At 39.3% G+C, this 27,106-nt stretch overlaps 1 protein-coding gene across 1 annotated transcript in view; it reads left to right on the plus strand.

Moving 5' to 3' along the window:
* LOC122813705 (sulfotransferase 2B1-like) overlaps nucleotides 1-27,106 on the plus strand; it is a 313,807-nt gene that overhangs the window by 106,583 nt on the left and 180,118 nt on the right. The window contains exon 4 of the mRNA XM_044086170.1: nucleotides 10,924-11,050. Coding sequence (XP_043942105.1) covers nucleotides 10,924-11,050 — 127 coding nt within the window. The remainder of the gene's footprint in view (nucleotides 1-10,923; nucleotides 11,051-27,106) is intronic.

The raw sequence follows: 27,106 nt of genomic DNA on the forward strand, positions 1-27,106 counted from the left end.
CAAAATTAAGACAATGCAGAAAATGCCAAAAACTATAAACTTGTCAATCAGCAAAATATTTCCAGATTGTTTGAGAATCACACTTCAGGCAGAGCACCAGGAGTTTCCAACAGTGTATGCAGGAATTTACATACAGAAACTATTTTTAAATCAGCAAGCCTTGAAGCAATCAGATAACACAAAAGATGTTAGACCAGTTTCATAAACTTCACCACTGGAATAGGGGGGAAGCATTTTCAAGACATATGAGAAACAGAAAACAATGCTAGAAAATATATCAAATATTATTAAATATTATAAAATAATTCAGTCAGGAAAAAAATAATTCAATCAGGCAAAATTAAGACAATGCAGAACTCTGAAATGTTAAAATGCCAAGAAATATACTTATCAATCAGCGATATATTTCCAGATTGTTTGAGAATCATACTTCAGGCAGAACACCAGGAGTTTCCAAAATTTCAAGCCTCTTTTACCTATAAACTAAAAAAAATAATCACAGCAGTGACGATTAATGGTCCAACACAAAATATCAAGTAAAATACCACAAAGTAAAATGTGAGGTACCAAACCAGAGCAAAAAATGACAAGAATAGTGACATAAAAATTAGTTTATTGGTTGTGAGTACTTTCGCAGCCACATAAGTTGCTTCATAAAATAAAAAAAAAGTGACAGAACATGAACACTCAAACACATGTAAATAAATTTAAACCAATCATAAAAATAAACATACTAAAATATAAATATGGTCATTGTACAATTTCAACCACCATAAACCTAAATGTATGCATATGACCATATTGCATAACATGGCTAACTAATGCATTGGTGTCATACCCATAAATTTAGGTTTATGGTGGTTGAAATTGTACATCTCAATATACATGTGGGGAACGTCAAGAACAGAACAGAAACCTCTGAGTTGAAATGGATCATCAGGATGCGAGCTACTAAAGGGAAGGGTTTGAATGACCATATTTCTATTAAACCTGTATTACAAGCTTAGCTAATAAATTTCTAGGTAGTCATTTGAAACATATGCAGTTTTTTAGGCAGTTTTTTTAGCCAGTTATTTTCTATTGTCTTTTATGTTTTTGTATGTTTATTTTTATGATTGGTTTACATTTATTTACATGTGTTTGAGTGTTCATGTCCTGTCACTTTTATTATACTATGCTGCTTTAATTGAATATTTGAATATTTAATTGAGCATGCAGTGTTACTGATCCTTGGGGTTTAAATACGATGAGTTGGTGGAATGACTTTGTCCGATGAAGCAGCTTATGTGGCTGCGAAAGCCCTCACAACCAATAAACAAGTTTTTATGTCACTATTCTTGTTATTTTTTTGCCATGATTTGGTTCCTCACATTTTACGTTTTGCTCTTTTACCTATACCTTTCACTACTATTATCACTATACAGTCCACTAACTTTTCTTTCTCCCTTTTGTTTCTACCCTATCCATACCCCATACTTTACTAATAAACACATAAGTTTGTATTGCCTACTTTCCCTCTCCTGTAATTCCCCTCCTCTCTCAACCCTGTACTATAAGATATGTATACTAAGTACATTATAATAAATAAAACATATTTAAATATCAAGCAGAATCATACTGATCTGAATCATATAATTGTAAAGACCACTAGTTTCATGTATATAGTCTCCTTAGCAATAGCTAATATCTGTAATTAATGTGCAAGTATGTTTCATCTAATATATGTAAACATTATGTGCTATCCATTATTGTATATTCTTTCTTGTAAGTAAAAACATTAATTGTTGCTCTGTAATAAGCTAATGTAAACTAATTTAATATGCTAATTGTCCCTTGAGCTTTTCTCCCTGGGCCTCCGATGAAAATGGGCATCTACCCAGTCGGACATTCCTGGTAAACAAATGTCAAATCAATAAATAAATATCACACTGCTTTTAAACCAAGAGATTTTGTATAGATCTAGGGATGTCATTGTTCCCCTTTACTTAGCCCTCATTAGGTCAATCATTGAATATAATGCCCCGTTTAGCATTATTTGGACAGACACATGCAGCAACTGGAATGCCCAGAGATACTTTACTAAAATGATACAAGGCCTAAACAACATGTCCTACATGGACTGACTCAAACCTCTGTCACTATATTCGGTATCCTACAAACTGCTAAGAGTTGACCTGTATCTGGCATGCATGGCAACTTTTGACCCATTACTTATGGATTTACTGCAAATTAGCAAGTCAAATTGCATCAGAAATACTCAGCATATGGCTCTAAACATTTTCTACAACATCAACAGAGTGGTTTGGAGGGGCAGTTATAACTTGCAGAGGATACTACTGCTGTGGAACAGACTCCCGATCCGCATAAAACAAAGTTCATCCCTGTCCATTTTACTTTAGATCTGTGGATGAAATATAGAAAATTTACCCCAGGACTTCCTCCTGTACTACTAATGGACAAAGGCAACAATTAAATGCTTTATCCCATGCATGGGTTTCCTCAAATTATCTATGGTATGATACCAGTTATTCTCATTAGTGGTAATATAGAATTATTGACCATGGGATGGGTAAGGCCAATCTATAACCAAATGGGATAGGTTATTTTGAGCACAAAAAGCAAAACTGGCAAGGCTTAAAATGACCCACAATGGGAGTTAACCTTGTACTTACCTATAAAGCTATGAATGTATGAGCATGCAGGCCAATGTGTGTTTTATCAAGAGTTTATGCTATGATAGCTGTACAATGCAACTTGAAGAAATGCACTTATTACTTTGAGAGAACATTCCTTTTTCTGCATAATAAGTATTGTACCCAGCTGCAAGTGGTACAAGAATGGTTAAGCTGACTGCATATACTGTCAAGAGGAGGTGACTGGCTAATATCAAAAAATTTCTGTCATGTGTCAAGGTGCATCCTCTTTAAGAGTTTGTCACTTAGGTGCAGTCCATACTGACAGAGATCACAAATGCATGATTAAGTCCCGTGTATGCATTTATTTAGATTAATATTTACCAAGGAAAGGAACCTTTGAGTTTTAGAGGTGGTCATAATTACAAGAGTATATATTGCCTCAATTTGGGAAAACCCCACTGCTTAGTCACTAGATGAAGTGTGTTCAGCATAAAAGAAGCAAGCCAAGACAATAAGTGAACTTGTACTGCCATTACTGCTTTATGGTCTGATTAAAAGCTAAAAAAGAACATTGTTCTGAGCATTAGACAGCATGCCAGGGATACTTGAAAAATTACATAATGTCAATGCAATGTCTTAATTATCTTTCATCTATGCTTGTACGTACAGTAATGCTCATAACATCTGCAGTTAAGTGTAATTTGATAACATCTATGGTTTATGATGTTTGTCTGGTAAGTGTTATGTAATACGAAGGTAACAGCAGCTGGATCTACATGTGGATTTTTTTACATTCTAATCCTTTCTGTTATTTATTGTTGAATGAAGTGTTGCTGATTCAAAAACTGTTTAATGTGTTATATACTATGTACAGCATTCCTTCTAGAAATGCTGAAAATGTCATATATTCAGTTATTAGGAGTTATGCCTTCTATATACTACCTTGTTAAGAGACATATTTTGGTTTACCTTGCAATATTACAATCATAGTATCATACCATCACATAGAGTACAAAGAGGAATAAGTCCAAGGACTATTTGTGCCTAGCCAGCACCCATGCGCAATGGATACCTCCTGTTCCAGGAGAACAAAACAGGTTTTGCCATGGAATAATTTATGGATTTCCATTCAATTGTCAAAATTCATCTTAAAGGTCATTAGGATATCACTCTGTTTAACATATATATATATATATATATATATATATATATATATATATATATATATATAGATATATATATATAGATATATATATGGATTCCATACACTTGGTCGAAAATGATTCCAGGCAGTTCACTTGACTGAAAGCTCACTTGACTGAAAGCTCATTTGGTCAAAGTTCATTTAATCGAAAATGGAATATAGCCCCTGCCCCACTGCAGTGCAACCCTGGAGTGAGAATATTAAATAAGGGGGGGTGTGGGGGGCACAGCCCCCCACATTATGCTAATAGTTTTTACTAAACATATATGTATCAATGCATTTCTAATGGATATACCTTCTTATAACAGTGAATACATTAAAATTATATGGGGGGGGCTACGCCACCCACACCCCCCTTATTTAATATTCTCACTCCAGGGTTGCACTGCAGTGGGGCAGGGGCTATATTCCATTTTTGACTAAATGAACTTCGACCAAGTGAGCTTTCAGTTAAGTGCAATGCCTGGAAGTCAGCTGGTGACTTCAAATTAAAGGGTGGGGCTGCAGGAGACAGCTGAATGGGTGGGGCCAATGGGAAGGGATGGGACCAACTAGAAAGGGGTGGAGCTATGCTAAAAACCACAACAACTGGAACTTTATTAAATACACTGCCCTGGGAGCCAAACCATCATTACGATAGTCCAGTCAAGACAAAATGAAGTGTAGAAGAAAAAAATATTTCAGTGACAGCTTACTTAATATCTAGATGGAAGCAAAAAGGTTGTGAGGCATGAAAAAATAAGTTAATTTGTAAATACAATACTGGATTGCCAGTCAAAATCAAGTATAAAAAAACAAACAGCACTCAACTCAAATCACATCTCCTTGCACTGCAGGTCTAATTATAATTTATATTCAGCTTTATAAAAGTACCAAGTAACATGCTGAAAGTAGCTGATACCCCCACTTGTAAAAATGTTTCTTATCTAAAAAAGACCTACTGCCTGACAACAACTATCTACTTGTTTCACGGGGAAGACATGATCAAAGTAAAAAATGAACAGCAAACAAGAAGCAAGCTCAAGATAAATTATTTAAAGGATTACTGCAGAGGTTATGGACCACACATGACAGATTGGCATTCTGTTTAGTTTATGGGTAAAGCCTGCAAAGATGACTGCAGGTCTCCAACAAATGTAATGAGGTTCTGAAAATACTGTAATCCTGTCCTTTATTACAAATACTGTCATATGAATTTCAATGCCTAAGGCTTATACGTTAGCTAGTTATGTAAATATTCTCTGCATGGCAACAACAAAAAGGCTTTCAATGTTGGTAATTCTTTAACAGTATGCTTATTAAAGCTTACTTGCATCTTACAATCTCTGACAAGCTTACCTGATGGTCATTAAAGCATTGCTACTTAAACACAGAGCAACAGGGCACAGCATGCATTTTCTGAATAATAATAAGCATAAATCAAAAGTATAAAAATATGACAGAAAACCAGAACATTCTGCAAAAACAAGGACAGATGAAAAGCCACTGTAGTACTTGTGTTTACCTTGGGTGTGTGTGTGTGTGTGGGGGGGATAGTCTGCACATTTACACTGCATAACTGCTCCTTGCCTTGCTGGACACATCCAGAGTCACTACATGGGGAAAGGGGTGCAACAAGAATGTCACAATTTGAAATGTCTCTGGCTGACAGTGATGGCACTCATACCTCTCAACCTCAGAGCAAGAAATCTGAACAAAGCCATACATAAAAGTGGGACAAAGGCCCAAAAGCGACACTTTTTAAAAATTGTTCTTATAAACTTAGAAAGATAATAGAATAGTAGTAGGTCTTGCATTAGTATGAATTTTTGAAGGGTGTGAAATCTGAAACTCAAATGTCTGCCATTATTTTCTAACTTCAATCTTTAATGATTTGCCACTAATTTACCAGAAAACCACAATTTTATGAAAAACGAACCAAAAATGTGATGCAAAAATATAAAATTACCACACAATACAGCTGGGAACCTGTCAAAGAAGAGACACTTTTTTTAATATTAGTACTGTTAACATGAGTAGCTGACAAAATAAGAGAATCTACATGCATTTCTGAAATAAAAGTAATCTATAACTCTGATCATTACAGTTATTTATAATTGTAAACCCTCCACATTTTCTTCCAAAATTGCCATTTTGCAAAGGAATTATTAGGGGAGAGCAACATTTTGAGCCAAAAGTGGGGACAGTTGAGAGGTTTGAATATTCCTAATTCTATAAAGTGATTTATTTGCACGTATCTCTCAACCTCTTAATGCAGGAAATCTGGACAAGGCCAAATATATTGGGGGAGCATACAAACAGTACTAAAAATTGCTCTTGTATAAACTTAGACAGCTGATAGAATAACAGGTCTTGCTTTAGCGTGCATTTTTCTGAAGGTTATGAAGTCTGAAACTCAATGTCTGTCATTATTTAGTGACTTCATTCCTAAATGATTTGCCAGAAAACCACAATTTTATGAGGAACAAACCAAAAATAAGAAGCAAAAATCTATTCATTCTGAATAAATCTGGACAGTTGAGAGGTATAGTTCAGCCAGGCTGTCTTTGAGTTTGCTGCCTTTCCCCCCTCACAAAATCATGGTCAAATGGAGCCTCCCCCCTGCAGCCATTCCAGTGTCCCATTCCTTGGTTATTTCACGCAATTTACCATAAACACTGTAATGTGCATACTGCTTTACTTCTGCAATGATTTGGATTTCATTTGAAAGTTTTTATTTTGCATTTTGCTGCACAGTCACTTATAGATGAACAACAATATGCTAGACCTAGTCATTACCAACATGAGTGACTGGTGTTCCACACCTGAAATCAACTCCTCGTTGGTCAGATCTGACCATAAGATAATCACCCTAGATATCCGCATCCCACCCACCATTAAGGAAACTACGGTAAAAAATTTCTCCAAAGCCAACTTCATGCTTCTGAAGACAGAACTGGCAAACTTCATGACACCCATGCAGATGGACAATACAGTTACGACTGCTGAATCCTACACAAATGCACTCTATAAGCACTTGCACAAGTGCAGGGAACGTGCTATCCCAAACAAAACCAAGACACTATCCTTCAAAAAAAGGAAGCCAATCTGGTGGTCCCCTGCCATAAACAAACTATACAACAGAAGTAAGAAACTGTTGCAAAAGAGAGTAAAATCCCATGAGTGGAGGAGCTGCCTGGTCAGCCTTAGTAAGAAGCAGAGATCCCTTATACGATCCTCCAAAGCTAGCGATGAAAACAAAATCACCACTGGTTCTAAGGGCAACCACAAAGCATTCTATAGAAACATAAAAAATTGCTAGAATAAAAGGTTTTGTGTTACCATGTGCTTTCTGTAGAATATGAAGTCTGAAATTCAAATGCTTGTCATTTTTTTTTTTTATTTAACATTTGTTAACCAGGAAAGTCTGACTTGGAACAAAAGCCAATTTTCAGCAGAGGCCCAGGGAGAAACACTCTGGACACATGTCTTTGTAAGATGGGAGGAAACCAGAGCACTCAGAGGAAACCCACACAAACACAAGGAGGATGTACAGACTCAACACAGAAAGCATCCCAACCAAGAATAAAATCAGAGAGCCTGTATCTGTTAGGCAACAATGCTACCACTGCACCACTGCACTACTGACTGTGTAAAGATACAAAAATACAGAAACCACAAATTTTATGAGGAATAGAACAGAACAAATAGGAGGCAAAATGGAATTCCGGCTCTTGCCACCTGGGCCCAAGGTACAAGGTTCAAGCCTGCAGTATTCTCTACCCACCACCATAGAGCAACTGGGGCATTACACGCACACACACACACGCGCACACACACACACACACACACACACACACACACACACACACACACACACACACACATTCATTGTATTCCTTAGTGCAGCAAATCCTGTAACATCCATCCAATACAATACGAGCGCAAGCAAGTCCTTCCCCTAAACTCCGTACTATCCATTCAGTACCAAAAGCCTGTGACGCTTGTCCTAATTGTTCCTGAAGTCTGTAATATCCATCCAGTACAACACGAGTGCAAGTCCTTCCCCTAAAGTCTGTAACATCCATCCATTCAGTACCAAAAGCCTTTGACGCTCATCCTAGTTCTTCCCGTGAGAGCAAAGCAAGCTGGGTGCTAACCAGCCTGCGGACATTGCAGTCTGATCCCCTTCTAGTCTATGCAGTTGTAACTGCATAGACATCTGGGATATTTGCTGCTGAATGCTGTCTTCCTAATCTGGACTACAGTCCGGATATTGAGAAATGCCACGAGGGTGCATGTGCAATGTTCCAGGACTCGCGTTTGTTTTACTTTTTGCTTTTATTTTTTTATTTTTGTTTTTATTTTTTTCTTTTCTTTTCTTTTTTGTTTTACACCTGGGGTTTGCAGTCCTGCAGCCCAATAGCATGAGCCGCCCATGTATTGGTAATTGGTAAGCATTGGTAGATGAATTTATCATGCCAGCAGGATCTATTTGTTGATGCAGATTTAGATCCTTTGTTCCGGTATTTATACAACCATTCCTCTTGTAATGGTGAAGGAGATGATGGAAGTTATGGTCCTGTATGCATGAAAAGGTATGCAATGGCTGACAAGTAGGAGTCTATAAGGCAAAGAGTACAGGGATATATGTTTGAGCCTGTCCTTGGAGTTTATAGTCTTTAACCCCATGATTTTGTTTCTAGCTGAGTGATATGGTTAGACAGAAATATAACAAAAGGGCTTGCTCTGTTTTATAACTGGCCTAATGAAATATGGTGCATAGAGGAATAATAACATTAATTGGCCTACATGATGTGCCTCTGGATATTATTTAGGCCACAGAGAAGGATTTCCTTACCACTTTTGTGACATTTTTGTTAAAGTACACTAAGTTGTCTATGAAGGTGCTTCACTTTTTTTTAATGTGAATCCATTATCTTTACAACAATGATTTGCAGAGTCCAGTCCTTTGACATTGTTGCGGTACTAAAAGCTAAGTGAATTGCACTACCAAGTGTAGTATAGACTTCAGCAAACCTTTATCAGGCAAAATGCCTGTCATCAAATGGGAATGAAACTCATACCACAAGTAGACAAAAATCAGGCAGCATCTGAATGTGGCAAAAAAACAAAACAAAAGAAAAAATATAAGATGAAGGATCAGATGAGAAGTCAAGAAATGTGGAAAATGCATAAATATAGTTGCAAGTATAGAAAACTCCTAGAGCAACCTCATGTTGATCAGGATCTGATGCAGGAATGGTTAAGGAGAGATGAATTTAAACCAAAAGATGAAAGGTTAATACTGACTGCCCAGGAGAGTGGACTACAGACATACTGGTTTACAATGTATATTGAACTTGTAGGAGAAAGCGGCAAAATCAGCTTAAGTAAAACAGAACTGGAAACAGCCAAAGCTCTTGTTGCTGGGTGTGATACAGTAATGGTAGAGGGCCTGTAAATTGAAAGATATAATAATGTGGCAAGACAGTTGCACTGGGGAATTGTGCAAACATTAAATATTGAATTAGCTGAGAAGCATTGAAAACACAAGCCACAAAGCATTATAAAGAATGACAAATGGTATGTCACATGAGATTACCCATTATCAACATTTTAGAAAATAGATGTGAGAAAACCAAATATACTAGTCCATGAGAGGAAGACAAAAGTAGCCTTGATGATTGTAATTGTTACACAAAATGATCACAGTGTCTTATGTACACTGAAACAGTCATAAAATTCTAGGATTTGCAGGCAGACATGAGGGCGGTGTGGAAGAAAGTTATCCAGGCAGTTCCAATAGTAATATGAGATAATGGGTCTCATGAAAAAAAAAATGACAGTCATGTTTAGATATGCTACCGATATCTCCATATGAATTGCAGAAGGAGTCACTTCTGGGCACATTGCTGGTACTGCAAAGAGCACTTTTGGCTAACATCAAAGACTGAAACAATACAAATTTCAAGAAGTTTAGTCATGCATTTATTTAGGAGTATGGTTCATTCCTGTCACAATACTAGAAACCCAAAAGATATGGAGAAATTAAACCAGAGGAACTAACAACTGCATGATATTAATGCAGAAAAAAGGGGAAAAGAACTAAATTATGATAGGTTACACTGCTTGAGCAGACAAACTGTAGTTTTTGCTGAAACAAGAGCATGGACATAATTTTAATAAAATACTGCCATCATCTGGGCTATCCACTTATCAGTTTACAATGATCAGACACTTTAAAAACTTTTTTATGAAAGTCTGGATTACACAAAGGAGTTTAATTCATTACTAATTGAGAGGAAACATTACATGACAGGACCGTATTTTGTATTGATAGGTTTCATATAAATTATAGGAAAGGTAAACTGCTGAGAAAATGTATCACCTGATCATTTTTTAGGGAAAAAAGTCATATCTACAGATTACATCAGTTATGATTTGATAACTCAGTAAATGCGTATACTACAGATGTTGACTTCTTGCTAACGTCTCCAAACCAAGCCAGGATTGTCATTACTGCTGGAAATTAGGATGTTTCATCTGTTGGAGGCTTGACAGCTTTCTTGCATTGAGTGTATTAAAGGGCAGGTAATCTCAACAGATTGTAATGAGATTATGGTAGTGCATTTTTTTTTAATTCAGGGATGGCTATTTTAGGAAGCTAGGTAAAACAGTGAAAACCACCACCTTAACTTTCTTCAAAAAAATAGAATAAAATAAATACTTAACACCATGATTAGAGATCTACCAACTGTCTTGGTAGATTTCAGATGTATTCTAAACTAGACTAGCCATTAATAGTGGTTCATTGCTTCATTATGAGTCTTAGTTTTTGGATTTTGCTAGCAAACTAATATACCAAAAAGAGTGCACCAGTATCACATTATCAGAAGCATTTTTACTACTGAAAATGTGAAATAAAAACAGCTACATAAAGATTTCACCTACACATAGCTTCCTTTGTTTACTCATCGAACTGCAGAAAAATATAGGCTTCAGTTGCCACCATGGCAATCAATAGTAAAGCTAGGAAGCAGACATTGACAAAAGGACTAAATGTGGCAAATGCAAATAATATTTTTCTGCTTTGTTTTCAAGATTGTATACACAGCTCGAAATCCAAGAGACGTTGTAGTGTCTTTACACTATATGTGCAAAACGGCACAATTTCTTGAACCTCCTGAAAACTTCACAGAAACCCTTGATCTTTTCCTGAAGGGTGAAGGTAAGTCAAGTATACATTGCTGCATTCAAGACATTCAGTAATTTGGTAAGAAAATATAATTATACTAATCAGAATAATTTATTTTAACTTGCCAAACCTCCCAACTGTCTAGAGATTTTACTCATACTTTTGGTCTGTTCCTCATACAAAAATTATTTTCTGGCATATCATTTAGGATTTATAGCATTAAAGTATGCCACACAGTTGAGTTTCCGACTTCATATGCTTCAAAATATGTATGCTAATACTAAACCTGTTTTTTCTGACAACTTTCTGAATTTACAAGGATAATATTTAAAATCTGTCCCCGATTCTGGGCCTTTGCCCCACCATTATTTTTTGTATTACCCAGATTTCTTGCATTTAGATTTTGAGAGGTATGCTTGCAGTGTATAACTTCTGCCTAATGTAACACTAGTGTTCAGCTTGTATCTGCCTCTCTGGACCAGATCATGGTTGAAAATTACCTGTAAGCCAGTCCACCAACCTGGTTAACAAAAATATAAATAAATAAATATGTTATAAATGCAATACATCAGTGGCATTAATGCTTATGTTCTCTTTGAGTTCATTTTTGATACTTCAAAAGTACAAATGTATTTACAGCAGCAAGCATAGCATGATGAAAGAAGTCATACTATTAAATTTGCATTGTCCATGACAACTACCTTGTATTTAACAGATATTCTGTTGTATTGGTCAGTTTCTCAAAGTAAATCTATTTCCTGATTTGAAGGAATTCCATACTTTATTTGCAGTTAGCACAGATAACACTTCTTAATCTCACACTTCACTTGGATGTGTTTAAAATTCTGCATTAAAATGAGCATCGCCTGATTTGTCTGGTAAGTTTTGAAAAAAGGTGATGAATTTCGGTAAGCTGCTGTATCTCTAGTGATAATGGTAAAATGCAGACAGAAGTAGAAATAAGAAATATGAGAGATGGAGACAGAGATAGGTACCACAGCTATGTATGGGAAAATGCTGGGTAAACATGAGAAGAGTAGGAGAGGGAAAGGTGTTAAAATGAAGACAGCAAGCTGGAGAAGTGCAACTAGATGTAAAAACAGAACTATGTAGCAAGGAAGTACTTTCCATTCAGCTGGAAAGGTTTCCTTCTGTCCTTCACTGAAATAAATGTTCAAAAATGCCAGCGAGGCATAGCACCTAGGTCAGATGAAACTGGATTAACTTCACTATAATGGATTTAATAGCCTCCAAGCATCTGAAAGACCTGCAGACAAGAGTTAATAACATTTGCAAAGACATTCGTCTCACACCCAAATGAGAAGATCACTGCTCCTGGCATCTCTAACAGATAAACTACTTAACCCAAGCACATTTATAGCATTTGTAAGCAGACTTAAACAGAAGAACCCCCACTACAATCTATGAGGAACTTCACAAGAAAAGCCCCCACTTACATCCCCATGAAACAAACTACACACAACTGATTATGCCTATTTTAACAAGACGAATGCAAAATTGGTCATGCAGGAAACATTACTTGAACCCTGATTAACATCACAGTAGTCCCACTTCCAACTTAACACACATGATATACTCAGTTCAGTGGCTTTACTCCTGTCTCTTAACCTATGCACCACATCTCCCAGCTTCCCTTAACACCCCATCTCTACACATACTGTAAATATGACTTACTAATATTATCAGTAGACAGCTATTTCTACATACTAAATCTCTCCAGTCCCCTATTATCACTCCACAACATTACCCGACCAGTTGTTGTACTCACCAGTCTCCATCCACTCCCTCTCTATCAAACGGATTTTGTTCTTAACAATGTAAAAATGTTTGTTTGCATCTTAGTCAATCTCAATGAAAATATAGACTAAAATGCATTGTCTTTCAGAAGGATTTATTAAAATGTCCACATGATTGTATTTAAAATGCAGTTGTGTAATATTTTCCTGGGCTTTAGCCTAGCACAATATAAGCATCTTAAAGAGAAAATGCAAAGTTTCCTCATGAAACAGGTCCTATCCAGCAGGTGACTACACTCCAACTCTTCATCAGATTCTGACTCTGGCCAATCAACATCAGCCCATGTGCTAGCCCTAGACAAGCCACTTAAGAAATTCAAGAGCAAACTACAGAACTAGATCCCATCCACAAAAGCCCTTCCTTTGTTGACATAAACTAACAGCATGGACATGCTGCCCCGGCCTAGTAACTCAGACCAATATAAAAAGACCAATACTGCAGAGACTCTTGGAACACTACCTCCACCAAAGCCTACCTCACTCCAGGACATCCTTCTTTCCAACTTCAACTATAAAAATCTTCTGGAAGCCATTACGAAACTAAAAAGAAAAGAAAAGAAAAGAAAGTAAAAGTCAAACACTCTCCATCCACACAGTAAAGGACTGCAGGGAAAGCTGATCAGAGTTAACAAATCCATTCTTTTTCATTTTTATATACTGCTGTGTTGTACAATCAGTATCACTGTCTATGACATTAATACCAAGGCTTCTGGCACTGAGACCCTTTTAATGTCACCCCCAGCTTGGTACATGGACTTAATTTTTCTAGTACCATACTTGGCAATGATACATTATATAGTGGCATATCCCTCTCAAGGGTTGCACTCAGCATCAACTTTTTGTCAGTGCTTGGTGACAGTGACATCTGATGCAATCTTCCCAATGTTGCTAACAGTGCACAATGGGGCACATTACATGACCTAAGTGTCAGTTGATCAATATCATTATGCATGGACATTTCCAGTACTGGGAAAAGTAGATTTTGATTTGATGAATCCTATCAATACAATAGCACAATAGCACTCTGCCCATGTATTAATGGGATAGCAAGTGCCTGTTACTTTGTAGTACCTGACTAAGGGACCCCCAGATCATGTTCGGTAGGGTTAGTGATGTACAAAAAAATCATGGCCCAAACCAGCCCAAATTACCTAATGCACCTTCCACTATGCAAATAAGCTAAGACATCAATTTCCTTGTCTGACTCCCAAGAGAGATCTACTCCAAGAGGCTAAGAAAGGCCACCTACATCACAAAACGTATATGGAGTCTCATCCATGGATATATACAAGAAAGAGGGGACTGCCTTGCTGTCTCTTTTCCAGATGTGCCCATATTCACAGACCTACTCCATATGATGTTGAAAAATGGAAGTTAGCCCATCGACCCCATTCACTTTACCCAGAAGATGCTGCAGTACACAGGTACACCCCTCTATTTTCTTGGCTGGTCCTACCTTTGGTGGATATACTGTTGTAAGATGTCATCAAGATAATGTTGAACAACCTTGACATGGTAGCTTCAGTTTCCTGAAAATTTGACAGGATCTTTAGTCTACCCGGAGATTACACCATTTGGCCTGAGATTGCCAAGCACAATCTAATAATTTCTGCAGCAGCCCTAAGGAAGGCTCCCACACCACACAGCCTTAGCTGTCCATCAACCCAATATCGAATCCAGAGCCACAGATAGATTGAGTAGGCATATGTTCATGTAGCTGAACTACTTAACTAATGTGGCAAACTTTTGGAGGGAAATATCTGATTGACTCCTTCACACAGTGAAGGAACTGCTAGACGGGGTCACAGTATGAAAAAAAAGTTGCAAGCCACAACCTTCAGCAGTCTAACAATTCGCATGATCCATGTGACATATAATATAGCTGAGGATTTGGCCAGAGCCACTGAAATTGCACTGCTATGTGGCTGGCAGGTACTCCTGGCTCAGGCTTTTATGTTTTGTGGATGATACCAAGGCAATATACTTGCATTTCCAAGTCACTGACCCACAAATCGCCTCAAAGATATGGAAGAGCATGGTAAAAGAACAGCTAGCATCAAGTGTGGTATAGTTGTGGCCCACAGCAAAGCCACCAGACAACATGGAAAATGTCAGACTCAGTAAGGTAACTTCTAGCAGGGTCACCAGCAAAGAGGTAGAAGCAACCACTACATGTCCCATTCCATTAAAAAAGTGCAGCAAGGTAAGAAGTAATCAACCTTCCATAAGTTTTACCAGACCAGAGTAATCAAAGATATTAGTCCAAATTCTTTTTCAAAGCCTAAGAAAACAATGTACCTTAGATCAACACTGGTCTTCAGCAGTTTAAGTCATTATGTTTTAAAAGAAAAGCTCTAAATCATCTTGTGAAAAGCTTTCCTGTTGCAAGGAAACTAAACTTATTACCTGGACTTTCAGGATGCCTGAGTGCACATCAGACTTTCCAAAGAGTCCAGAAGGTTCTTTCACTTCAGAGTTGGAGCCAGTCATTACTGTTTGAGGAGTCTACCAGAGGACTCACCACAGCCTGCAGAATGTTACAGCAAGTGAGTGGCTGTAATAGCACCCCATCAAAGACTGAAAGGGAGAAAGGATTTCCATTGCTTAGATGATAACCTGCTTTTTTCACCAATCCGGCACTAATAACCCCTTATTAAATTGATTTAGTCTCTTGGAAGTACAGTAAACCCAATCTGCGTATCACTTTCACAGACTGCAAATCAAACACCAGAGTCTGCACAGCCTTCATGCTGGCTGAGGAACTACAGATACTACAAACCAGCCTGACAGAACTCCGCACACTGCACAGTGGAATACTACCTCATGACGGAACTCCTCACGCTGCACAGTGGATTACTGCGTCATGACAGAACAACTCACACTGCACAGTGGATTACTGCCTCATGACAGAACTCCTCACACTGCACAGTGGAATACTGCCTCAGGATGCTAGGATACAGCACTCACAATCTACACAGTGCCCAATGCCAGACTTGAAATGGTTACTGCTTTTTCAATGGAACCAACACAAGCACTCCCTCTCCCAATGCATTCCAATAAATGATTCATGGCAAGACCACTTCCATGGGTGACTTACCTGAACTTTGTTGTTTGGAATTTTTCTTCCATTTCCACACCCCAGCTGTTTGTTAGTATGTATGTGTATGTCTACAGTGAAGGTGGCATTTCTAGGAGCAGACAGCTCTAGGATCATGGTGCCCACAAGAATCTTGTATTTACATCAATGTGTTAAAACTTAGAAAAGTGCACTAGACCTTGACACACTAGACAAAAAAAAAAAAAAAAAAGAAAATAGACTTGTACTTCAAGGAAGTATCTATTTCTATATGCTATACACATAAACCACAATACCACGGAAGTAGACCAAAGCCAGAAACTTCTACTTGACAGCAGTTCCCATCCTGGGAGAGACCAATGCATTAGCACATAGGCTCAGAAGATGCCTTCAACTCCCACATGAATTTTATGTGAACCAGGATAAAGTAAGTAAGACCTTCCATTTATGGGGACAGCCAGTGACAGATCTTTTGCAGCTCTATTTAATGAAAACCATCTATCACCAGTTCTTCTTCCTCCATGTGGAGTAAGACCAGCAAGTGAATGATGCCTTGGTGGAGATAAGGCCACAGGGCCTCTTACACATTTTCCCACTGACCCTGTTAATACTCAAGGTAATGCGAAATGCAAAAATGCATCAGTCCAGGATTATCTCAATAGCTTTCTTTACACCATTAAAATGTGATTTCAGCTACTGATTCTACATCTCCTGGATAGTCTGTACCATATGAAGAAATAAACTGCTCACTCACTCATCAGGGAAACATCACTTGGGCTTCAGTGACTGAAGCTGTCAGCATGGCTTTTCCAACTCTAAATATGGCCAACAATTCCTATAGCCAAGAAGGCAATCAATATAACAGCATTTTCACAAAAGTTCTCCACTAGAAAGCATACAAGAACAAAAGGATGTATTTCCTCATACAGACAAAAGAATGAGGCGAGGACTCAGCTCCACGTAAAGCAGTGCCTGAATACCCTGTTTGACAAGGGTCTTACTTACTCACTAATCATAGTGCATCTCAAGGCAATATCTCTTGCATCACTGAAAGTCAGCAAAGCCATTCTTAAAGGCCCATTTTACTTAAGGACCCCCTCCCCATAAAAAAAATCCCATTCCTCCTTTACACAACCATTCTATTCCAAGAAAGCTTATCCGACCACTCTGCAAGGCAGCAACACATTTATACCCCAGATTTCTATTTTGGAAAATTCTGTTCTTAGTGGTCAGCACTTCAGCAAGGAGAATTTAAGAGTTACAAGCCCTGTTAGTCAAACCTATTTACTTACTTTTCTATAAAGAGATCATGGCTTTGTGAACCATCCCCTTTTTATGCCAAAGATGGTCACTGAGACTAACCTGATTTAGTCCATTAACTTTCCAGGAATTTTATGTCTTAAGTAACAAGACTAACTTCACTGCATGGGTGTCCTGTTTCCATCTAAGCAGAACTTAACCTGTTAGAAAGAATAACCAGCAGTTTGTCTCTTATATCTTCAAAGTAAGGGGGTTAAAGTTTTGAAAATTACACTTTCCAAGTGGTTGAAAGACTGTATAAACTTTTGGTACCTTAAAGAAATAAAATCTTTATTCATTGTCCATACTGGCCACTCCAGTGTGGTCATAGCCACATATAATACTTTTCTAATTAACACCACAGTGGAGAATATTTGAACAGTATCCTAGACCAAACCAAATACATTCAACAAACACTTAAATCTAGATGTCACCTCCAAGGCAAGGTCAACCTTTAAGTTACTATTACCAAAGGGATGTTCTTATAACCAGAACCACACAAGCAAGATAACTAGGGAATCATTTCTAATGAAAGTTGCATTCTTACTATAATGTTAAATGTGTAGGAAATGCATCCATCTTTGGTAACACATTCCCACCCTTACACCCCAGAGGTCTGGGGTAGATATGCCATTTTGTACCCGCAGGTAAGCTGTCTCTGGCCTACTGAACTTCTAGTTTAGTATGCTGTCTCTCTCTCTCTCACTCTTTCTTGGATATATACCCAATGTGAAAATCCTGGAATGCTGATGTGAGTGGGATGAATCGAGGAATGTGTGTCTTGTTTGTATCAATGATGTTTAAGTGCAAATGTGTTTTGAATGGTGTTATGTCTAGCAAAGTGCATTCTGGTAATGTAGATTATGTAGGCTGTGTAGGTGTGTGGAAGCCTTGCAAATCTGAACTGAGTGATGTGGTAGTGTGCTGTTCGCTGTAACTCTGGCAAACTTGAAGGATGGTTTTGCCCCTTCTTCCATGGCAGTGATGGCCTCAAAGCTACATCTTTATGTATGTTAGGAATGCATGGCACAGTCCCCAAATGAGGTACAGTGAGACTGGTGTGAATCAGTGGTTGTATCTGCTAGTATATGGTATGTGTATATGTATATGTGGCAGTATATGGTATATGTATATGTAGTATGTGAGGCTGTTTTATTTGTGTTCATTTTGCCTGAGTAATATACATGGAGTGTGATGCAGTGCTGGGTACGTGGTGTATTTGTGGTAGGAAACATCATTTAAATGATGATATAATATCCACAGCTGCAGGATTACATTATATCTAATAATAAAACTTATGTCATATTCTTTTGTGGTCTGCTACTCAGGGATCTAACTGCAAAATTATATACATATTTTTAGGACCATATCCTTAGCATTCCATTGCCGCCTCACAGCAAGAGGTTCTCCGGTTCGATTCTTGGCTGGGGTGCCTTCTGTGCAGAGTCTGCATGTCCTCCCTGTGGTTGTGTAGGTTTCCTCTGGGTGCTCCGGTTTCCTCCCACATCCCAAAGACATGCTGTAGGTGAATTGGACACTCTAAACTGGCCCCTAGGTGTGTGTGTGCATGTGTGTGCCTTCTGTGGAAGGTTGGGCACCGGGCTGGCAACTCAACACCATAAAACCTCCACTGCCAATCATGAGCGGACATGTGATCTGCTGTGGCGACCCCTAACTGGGAAAAGCCGAACAAAGAAGAAGAAGAATCCTTAGCATTCCATTAATGAAGTCCAAATGTAAAATTAAGTTTTAATGAAAGATGCAAAAGATTCCCAATGTTGAATTAAACGTTTTACCCTAGCATCCCACTGTGATATAACTCTCATCCCCAACTTTGCATTGCTCTATACAGCAAACATTTTTTTTGTTTTGTACTACACAATTCCTGCTTGCTGGATCCTTTCCAAGCAATCAACACATAAGACAATAACAGCAGGCTAGACGAACCAACCTCATTGAAAAACACATGAAACATAGCTGTTGGAGACACCAACTTTAAAACGGTTTTATCAGGGGGCAAGCCCTGTAAGTACCAGATCCCCTTATGCATATCTACTAACTCCACCATTACAGAAGCATAAGAAAACAGAAAAAAAGTAAAAAAGGAGAAGAAACAGTTCACACAAGTGCACTCACTGTGTAGCCATATAATGTAAAATGGGTTGTTTAGAAAGGAATGGGTTGGTTAAAGTGCGATCAGTATCAAGTGGGGTTAACAAACATTCACTGAATATGGGCTAGAGAGCTATCTACAACACAAATTCTAAGGCTAAGAAGTACACCATTTGTCACATTCATTCATTTAACAAGTTTTTAAAATGTGTTAGTGAAGCAGTGTTGCATACAGGGCCAGCCTTATGTTAACTGGTGTCCTGGGCAAAAGTGCAGTGTGCTCCCCCAACACACACATCACCCACTGTACCCATCCTGGCCTACCTACCCCATCCAGGTTACTTTTTTTTTCCTTTTTCTCACAGTTTGTCTTACTCTCCAGTGTTTTATTGCATTTACTCATTCATTCGACATATTTTAAGTAGGCAAGACTGCTCTCTGATAACTTTGTAAAAAAACAGCTATATTTAGCTAGGATCTGCAAAGCCCCAAGAAGCCATGGGTGTTTCTAGATAATTTTTCTGAGGTGCATTTTACATTGTATTTTTAACCAAGCTTTTACATCCTATGATGGGCTGAACAAAAGTCATGATTAAGGGAAACAATTCAGTCCTGCTCTTCAACTTTTTTTTTCTTGAATGTTTAGCACACCTTAACTGACTAAGACTTACACTGTAATAACTGAGACAGAAATACTGAGAACACCACCACTTTGCACCCACTAAACTGAATGTTGCTCAAGTCCAAAGTGACACTGATGACTTGACTTGAAGGGTCAAGTAAAGTGAAGCACCTCCCTCCCTAGGGCGCTCATCCTGATGAGGGGGTGGATGCATCATGTTGAAGCAGGGCACTGTGTTTATTCACTTCAACTACAACACATTTGTTTGTATTTTAAAATCAGTTCAAATACAAACAAATGTGTTTGAATTGAACATTCTGGTTCTTTTAGAGTTTTATTGCTTAATGTTAAATGATGGATTTTTATTGGCTGTGTCTTTTTGATAATATATTTAAAAGATGTTAACTGTAAATGATTCACACTGAAGAAGGTTTGTTTTCCTGAAAGCTTTGTTGTTATATTAAACATTTATTTTAACCTTGCTTTGCGGAGTTTGTTTATACTACTTATCATAAGCATACCTGGTATACTGGTATACTGGCTTACTAATCAGAACATAAAACTGGATGACCAGTTGATCTGAATTCCCTGAAGGCACTGAGTGGTATACAGGCTTACTAATCAGAACAGAAAACTGGATGATCAGGTGATCTGAATTCCCTAAAGTCACTCCCCGGGATTCATGAAGCTCGGCACAAGGCCGGCGTAAGGTCTGTGCCGGCGGTGCAGTGAATAGCCGGCGCAGTAGTGCCATATGCATATTAATGAGAGTGCACTGCAACCACAGACACGTGCGTAGTGTACGTGAGCGAGCCTAGGTAGGATGCATCTGGAGGCGTGTCTAAGCCGGCATGAAGTGAGCAACCTAATGTGCTGACAGCCATGGTCCGCCCATAATAGTAATGGCAGCAGCCAGGTCCCGTGCAGAATGAAACGCACGTAGAGTATGCAACATAGTACCCGTCCCAAATAAACGGAGAAGCAAATACAAGCCACGAAGGCTTAAGTGTACCCATCCAAGGAGCAAAGGATACGCATAAGACCGCGTTTGTCCCGCAATGCACCGTCAGTGGTTACACTCAGAGAAGGTGTACAGCAGCATGTCAGCGCGCCGCACCGACATAGGAGCAGCGACTAAGGTCACCACCTGTCCCACTCTGGGTGGGGCAGTCTCTCTATGGGCAGTTGTGTCCCGAAAAACGTATTAAAAATGGCAAATGTGCTAAGATTGTAGGACATAATGATATCCCGTATTTAATGTAATGGTAGCATGAATTGGTTATTTCTGTAACTGAAATACCTAAATGTCACAAGAAACAGAATAAGCAAGCAAACTGCCACAACAATAAGCTTTTATTTAGGCAAACAAGTGAAGTTCTATGCTATATAGTGACCGTTTGTACGTGTCAGCCTGTAAAGTCAGATGTGAGTCCCGGAAATATCCCAGCTTGGAAACTGGAAAAGGTGGCAACCCCAGTAGCGACATGGGCATGGTCACCAGGGTTACCAGCTGTCCCAATGTGCCATGGACAGTCCCTGATTGGACAGTTGTGTCCCTGCAACAATCGGAAAAATGGAAAATGACCTCAGATCCCCTGCCAAAAATATTCCCGCAATATACATGTAATAGTAGTATAAAACATATACATTTGTATATGAAACACATACATGGCATAAGAAAATGAATAAGGAACCCAAATGCTTACAGAATAAGCTTATAGTATGGCAAACAAGTGAAGTTCTGTCAACTGCACTTGCCGTGGGTATGTGTAGTCCTGCAAATTCCGAAGTTTCCACATAACATGCCCCACTATGGGCATTGGAAAAGGTGCCAACCATAATGGTCACAAGCAGTAGTGAGAGTACATAGCCGGGTAGCTGTGTCGACATAACAACAGTAAGGAATCAAGATACCTTAAACACAGGCAAACATGTGCATAGCAACATATCCCACACCCAGCAACGTCTCTGTCGCATACACTGGATGGCGTATGTTGAAGTGTAATATCCAGAAGCAGAACCCATGCATTCAGATGTAATACATAATAGCCTCATTGTACATGTCAGTCCCACCCATGTACACCTGTGCACCCTAACCTGCTAGCATCCGTGTGCAGCTATACACCCACACACAATGTGCATACCTGAAATGTGGTAAGATGTTTGTGTTAGGCAATGCCACGCGGGCAAATACGTACCCCACATGTCACCAACCCACCTCAGGTACAGATATGTAAATGGCTGCATGTGAATGTGTCTGCAGAATGTGTACATCCCGCATGTGTATGTACCCATCGAAACCATATAGGTTTGCATACGACACGGTGCACATAACTGTACACATGTGGACAAGTCGGGTTGTAGAACCACCGCATCAATGATTAGCTATGCAGTGAAGTCGATCACATATAGCGGAACACGTGCCTACCAAACAGGACGTCCTAACAGGGTGCTACAGGCAAAGAAGGGGAAGGTGGGACATCACATGTGGAGAGTAGCGTTGCCGGACGGCCAAATACACACGGTCAAGGTAAAGGACGGAACAACATGCATATGGCCGGATGGATGTTGTTCGAAAAATATATATAGAAACACATATGAAGTGCCAGTTTAGACTCGAAATACTATATAATGCATTGAATTGTACCATACAATATGGCAGTAGAACTAAGCCTGCATGTAATTGGTGAAGCTAAGCTGTAGTGTGATGGAATTCTGATCCTGGCAGTAACCAGTACAGCAGGCTTATGTCTGTCAGCATTAATTATCTGCTGGGTTACAGAACAATAAATGTATGTACATGCATAACATCACCCCTTCCCCTGAGGAGGATGGCCTTGTGAGCTCTATCGAAGATAACAGTACAACTCCTTACCAGAGAGACAAAGCAACGTATTAAGAAATTAACTGACTACTGTATCGGAACAGTCTAGGGTCCTTGAAACAGCTACAATCACAGAAGGACACTGTAACTGACAAGGTGCCTTGCAAGGCATTTTAAAAGCACGACCCCAGCACCCACGTATGTATAGACTATTGTGGACCATAGTGATGGAAATGCCCTGTGACCGACCACGTCAGTAAGGTGGGCAAAAGCTGATTGTAAACACTATATAAAGAAACTGCTTACTGTATAGAGTCAGACAAAACTCTCATACTTGGACTGTATATTATTTAGCCTGCCTGTGTACACTCCTAAAACTTTCTGAACCCGAGCCTCCTGTGTTATTGACTGTCACTTAGAAAAGCCTACTGATAACTACAGTCTGGTTTTAACAACTTATTTGACATTGTGATCCTTGTAATCCGGAATTCCCTTGGTAAGCTACAGGTCAGAGTGCATGTCTGGTTAGACATCTACGCAGGAGAATTTGCCTAAATGGTTCTTCTTGAATGAAAAGACCTCCGACTGAATTGTTGTGTGTAAAGAGGCTGTTTACTGTCTGATCTGTGGCTGAAAAGCGGAAAACTGGATCCCAAGAAGAAATCGTGCAGCCTTAAACAGGAGGCTCAGGTAAGGAGTGTTTGCCTCTTTGTCTCTATTGTAGATCAGGGACCAGACTACATTGTGTTTCTGTTAACAGTTGTGATAGCGGGTCAAAGACCTATCCACATACTGTTAAATCTGAACATAGGTCAGGGGAACACACAGCAGAGTAAATAGTCATTGTAGACACTACAGTGGATACAGGGAAGGAGACACCACGTGGTATGAGAGAAGTACGTAGCAGTCGTGTAGAGGATAGGGGAGATTATTGAAGAAACAGATCATGTGATCCGCGTTTGACGGGTGACGTGAAGTATATGCAATCGCAGAGAGCACATAATGTGAGTTATCCAGCAAAATGGGGTAATAAATATGACATTGATGGTATATTACACAAAATATCGTTACTGAAACATTGTAATCCCTGAAAATGTGATGCACATGTTCTAGGGTAAACACCTGTTCCACCCTGAGAGGGACAGTCCCTCTTTGGCCAGTTGTGTCCTGCAAACAAACCGAACAAATGGCAAATGTCCTGATATCTCAGGACAAACATTTCCCAGATATCTTTCAAAATGGTAGCATAAAACAGTAGTTTTGTATCTGGAACAACAAAATATCATATTAAACAGAATAAGCAACTGAAATGCTACAACAATTGGTCGCTCTCCTGGCAAAAAGTGAAATCCTGTCCTATGTACTGGCCGTGGGTATGCTTTTTCCTGGAAAATTACACGTTCCGAACACTAATGTCCCACATTGTGCATTTGAAAAGGTGGCAGCCCTAAGATGTGCAGGCGACAAAACAGCGACAATTGGGTATCCGTCATGCACATAGGTGGATTGAGGTAGTGAACCGAAGGGAACAGAACACTACAAATGGCAAAGCATCATACGTACACAGAGAAGATCATAATACAGTAGTACCGATAGCCCCCCCCCACAACCCCCTACCACCTCCGATACCACATGCAGGATATGAAGCAGGAGGGCAGGCTAGTCCCCACACGTTATCCTGTGGCAACAGAGGTAGCACAACGACCAAATGTAACAGAAGCTATTGAAACCACATCCCGAACTCGTAACATACCTAGGGACACTCGAGTAAGAAGACAGTCACTAGAACAGAGTGAGGATATCTGTCAATTAATTGAAGTACTGAATCCTCATGCAGGACAGGAAGGCCAGGACCCAACCCCCGTAGTGTATAGACCGTGGACACCAGAAGATATCTGTAAAGTCACAGAGGGAATTCCCCATCTACAAAGTAATCGCTATTCACCATGCAATACCCCTGTATCTTCTGATCGGAAAACAAAGGGGGAATGGCGGATGGTACAGTATGTACAAGCTGTAAATCATGTAATAATACTTAGGGTAGCGATGGTGCCAGACCCACACACTATATTCAATGCTATGAACACGCCACAGAAGTATCTTACCATGGTACATATAAGCTATGCTTCCTTTGCAATACCTATACATCCAGATAGTCTGTATTGCTTTGCATGTACATTCAGGGTAACATATACAGCCATACCCGGCTATCGTGGGGATACTGTGAAAGTACAACGATATTTCCACAGGAGATGGCTAGCCACATTCTGGTGTTAACTCCACCTGGGGCCAGTCAAGTTCTACTTTATGTGGATGATATTCTGCTTGCGGCCCCTACCCAGCAGCAATGTATGGAAGATACAATAGCATTATTGAGATATTCAGCAGAACAGGGACATAAAGTAAGCAAGCATAAATTGCAACTACAGAGAATACAGGTCAAGTACCTGGGATATGTGGTATCCAAGTAGGGTAGAACATCACATGACGATAGGAAGGTAGCAATTTCATAAGCACCCAAGCCAACTAACAAGAAGGGAATGAAGTCCTGTCTGGGCCGACTAACATTTGTCAAAGCTGGTTACCAAACAATGCTTTGGAATCCGCTGTATTGTCTGCCTTAATCTTTAATACACCTATGGCAGCACAACACATACTACACTGGATTACAGTAGCAGAAACAGCTGTCTGCAGACTAGAACGATTGATAGCTTCAACATTTGTAGTAGGTCTCCTGAATAATCATAACACATGTTGTCAGACTGTAGATTGTAAGCGGAGATATATGACGTCAGTCTTGATGCAACAGCATGGAAGTAAGCAACGCTACATAGCTTACTACTCATTGCAGTTGGACACTGTGGCATGGTCAGTGCCACATTGTGTACAGGCAGTTGTTGTAGCACTCATGGCAGTACAGGCCCCGGCCTTAATGTTACTAGACCACCCTCTCACTGTGAGAATGTCTCATGCAGTTGCGATCAGTCTGCTGCAAGAGAAGATAGCATTCCTGACCCGTGCTAGACATTTGTCTTGTTTGACCATACCACTGAGTCAACCTCATATGGTGATTGAACGTTGTACAACATGAAACATATCAACGTCACGTCTGACACCTGTGTATGGCACACCACACAGTCGCCTATACGAAATGGATTAAATAACTACACACAGACATGATATCACTGATATACCCTTAGATGATGCAGAGGTGACAGTTAATGTGTACGGATCATGTAGACAGAGTCCTACAGGAACGAATCAAGTAGGTTATGCAGTAGTTATTGATAATGAGATTGTAGACGCCCAAACCCTGCAGCATAACGTGTCTGCTCAAGCAGCAGAATAGATAGCTTTAACACGTGCTTGTACTGTAGCGGAAAACTGATGTGTGGACATATGTCCCGATAGTCAGTATGTTGTCTGTACAGTGCATGTTTATGAGCAGCAGTGGAAGAATAGGGAATGATAACATCCACCGGTAAACCGATTAATCATGCGCAATTGATCTTGAATGCATTAGACTCCATTCAGTTACCCACTAAAGTAGGTAATTGTAAATGTGCAGGTCATAGAAAGCAACAGGATAACAGTAGGAAAGGTAAGGCATGAGCTCATGCATCTGCAAAACAAGCAGCCTCACAGTTGGAAAGTGTTTGTGTGAATGAGGAATGACAAACCTCAGACAGTTTAGATGTACAAATTTTACAAACAATGCAAACATCAACTACGAAAGCAGAAAAGCCGACGTGGGTATGACGAGGAGCAATCCTTGAACACGGACTGCACATATCCACAGTGATAAAGCCAATATTAACGTCTAATGTATTCAGATATGCGGCTTTGTGGAGCCATGGGTAGAGACATGTCTCAACAGGGGATGGTACATTTGGTTAACAGAATACCCTAACATACGGAATTACGAACCACATACAAACATCATGAGCAGCGTGTCACATTTGCAGTAGATATCATGCACAGGGAGCATTTAAACCGAAGGGAGTGAGTTTACCTACACCACCATAACCGTTCCGTACTATTTGTATGGAGTTCATACATCTGAATAAATGTGAAGGGAACAAATACTGTTTAGTGATTACACATATATATAATCAAAATGGGTAGAAGCATTCCCAACCATGAATCCGGATGCAGCAGCAGTGGCAAAGGTGCCAGTAAAATAAAGTATCCCTAGATCTGGCATGCTGTAAAGAAGCTACAGTGACAATAGAACACATGTAGTGAACCAGACAATCACGCAACCTGGGGGATTATTTTGTATTTCCATGAATGTAAATTGCATGTACAACCCACAGTCAGCATGACTGCTGGTGCCGTA

The sequence above is a fragment of the Protopterus annectens genome, chromosome 1.part1 (assembly GCF_019279795.1).
Source record: "Protopterus annectens isolate FY-2018-M chromosome 1.part1, PAN1.0, whole genome shotgun sequence".
Lineage (NCBI taxonomy): Eukaryota > Metazoa > Chordata > Ceratodontiformes > Protopteridae > Protopterus > Protopterus annectens.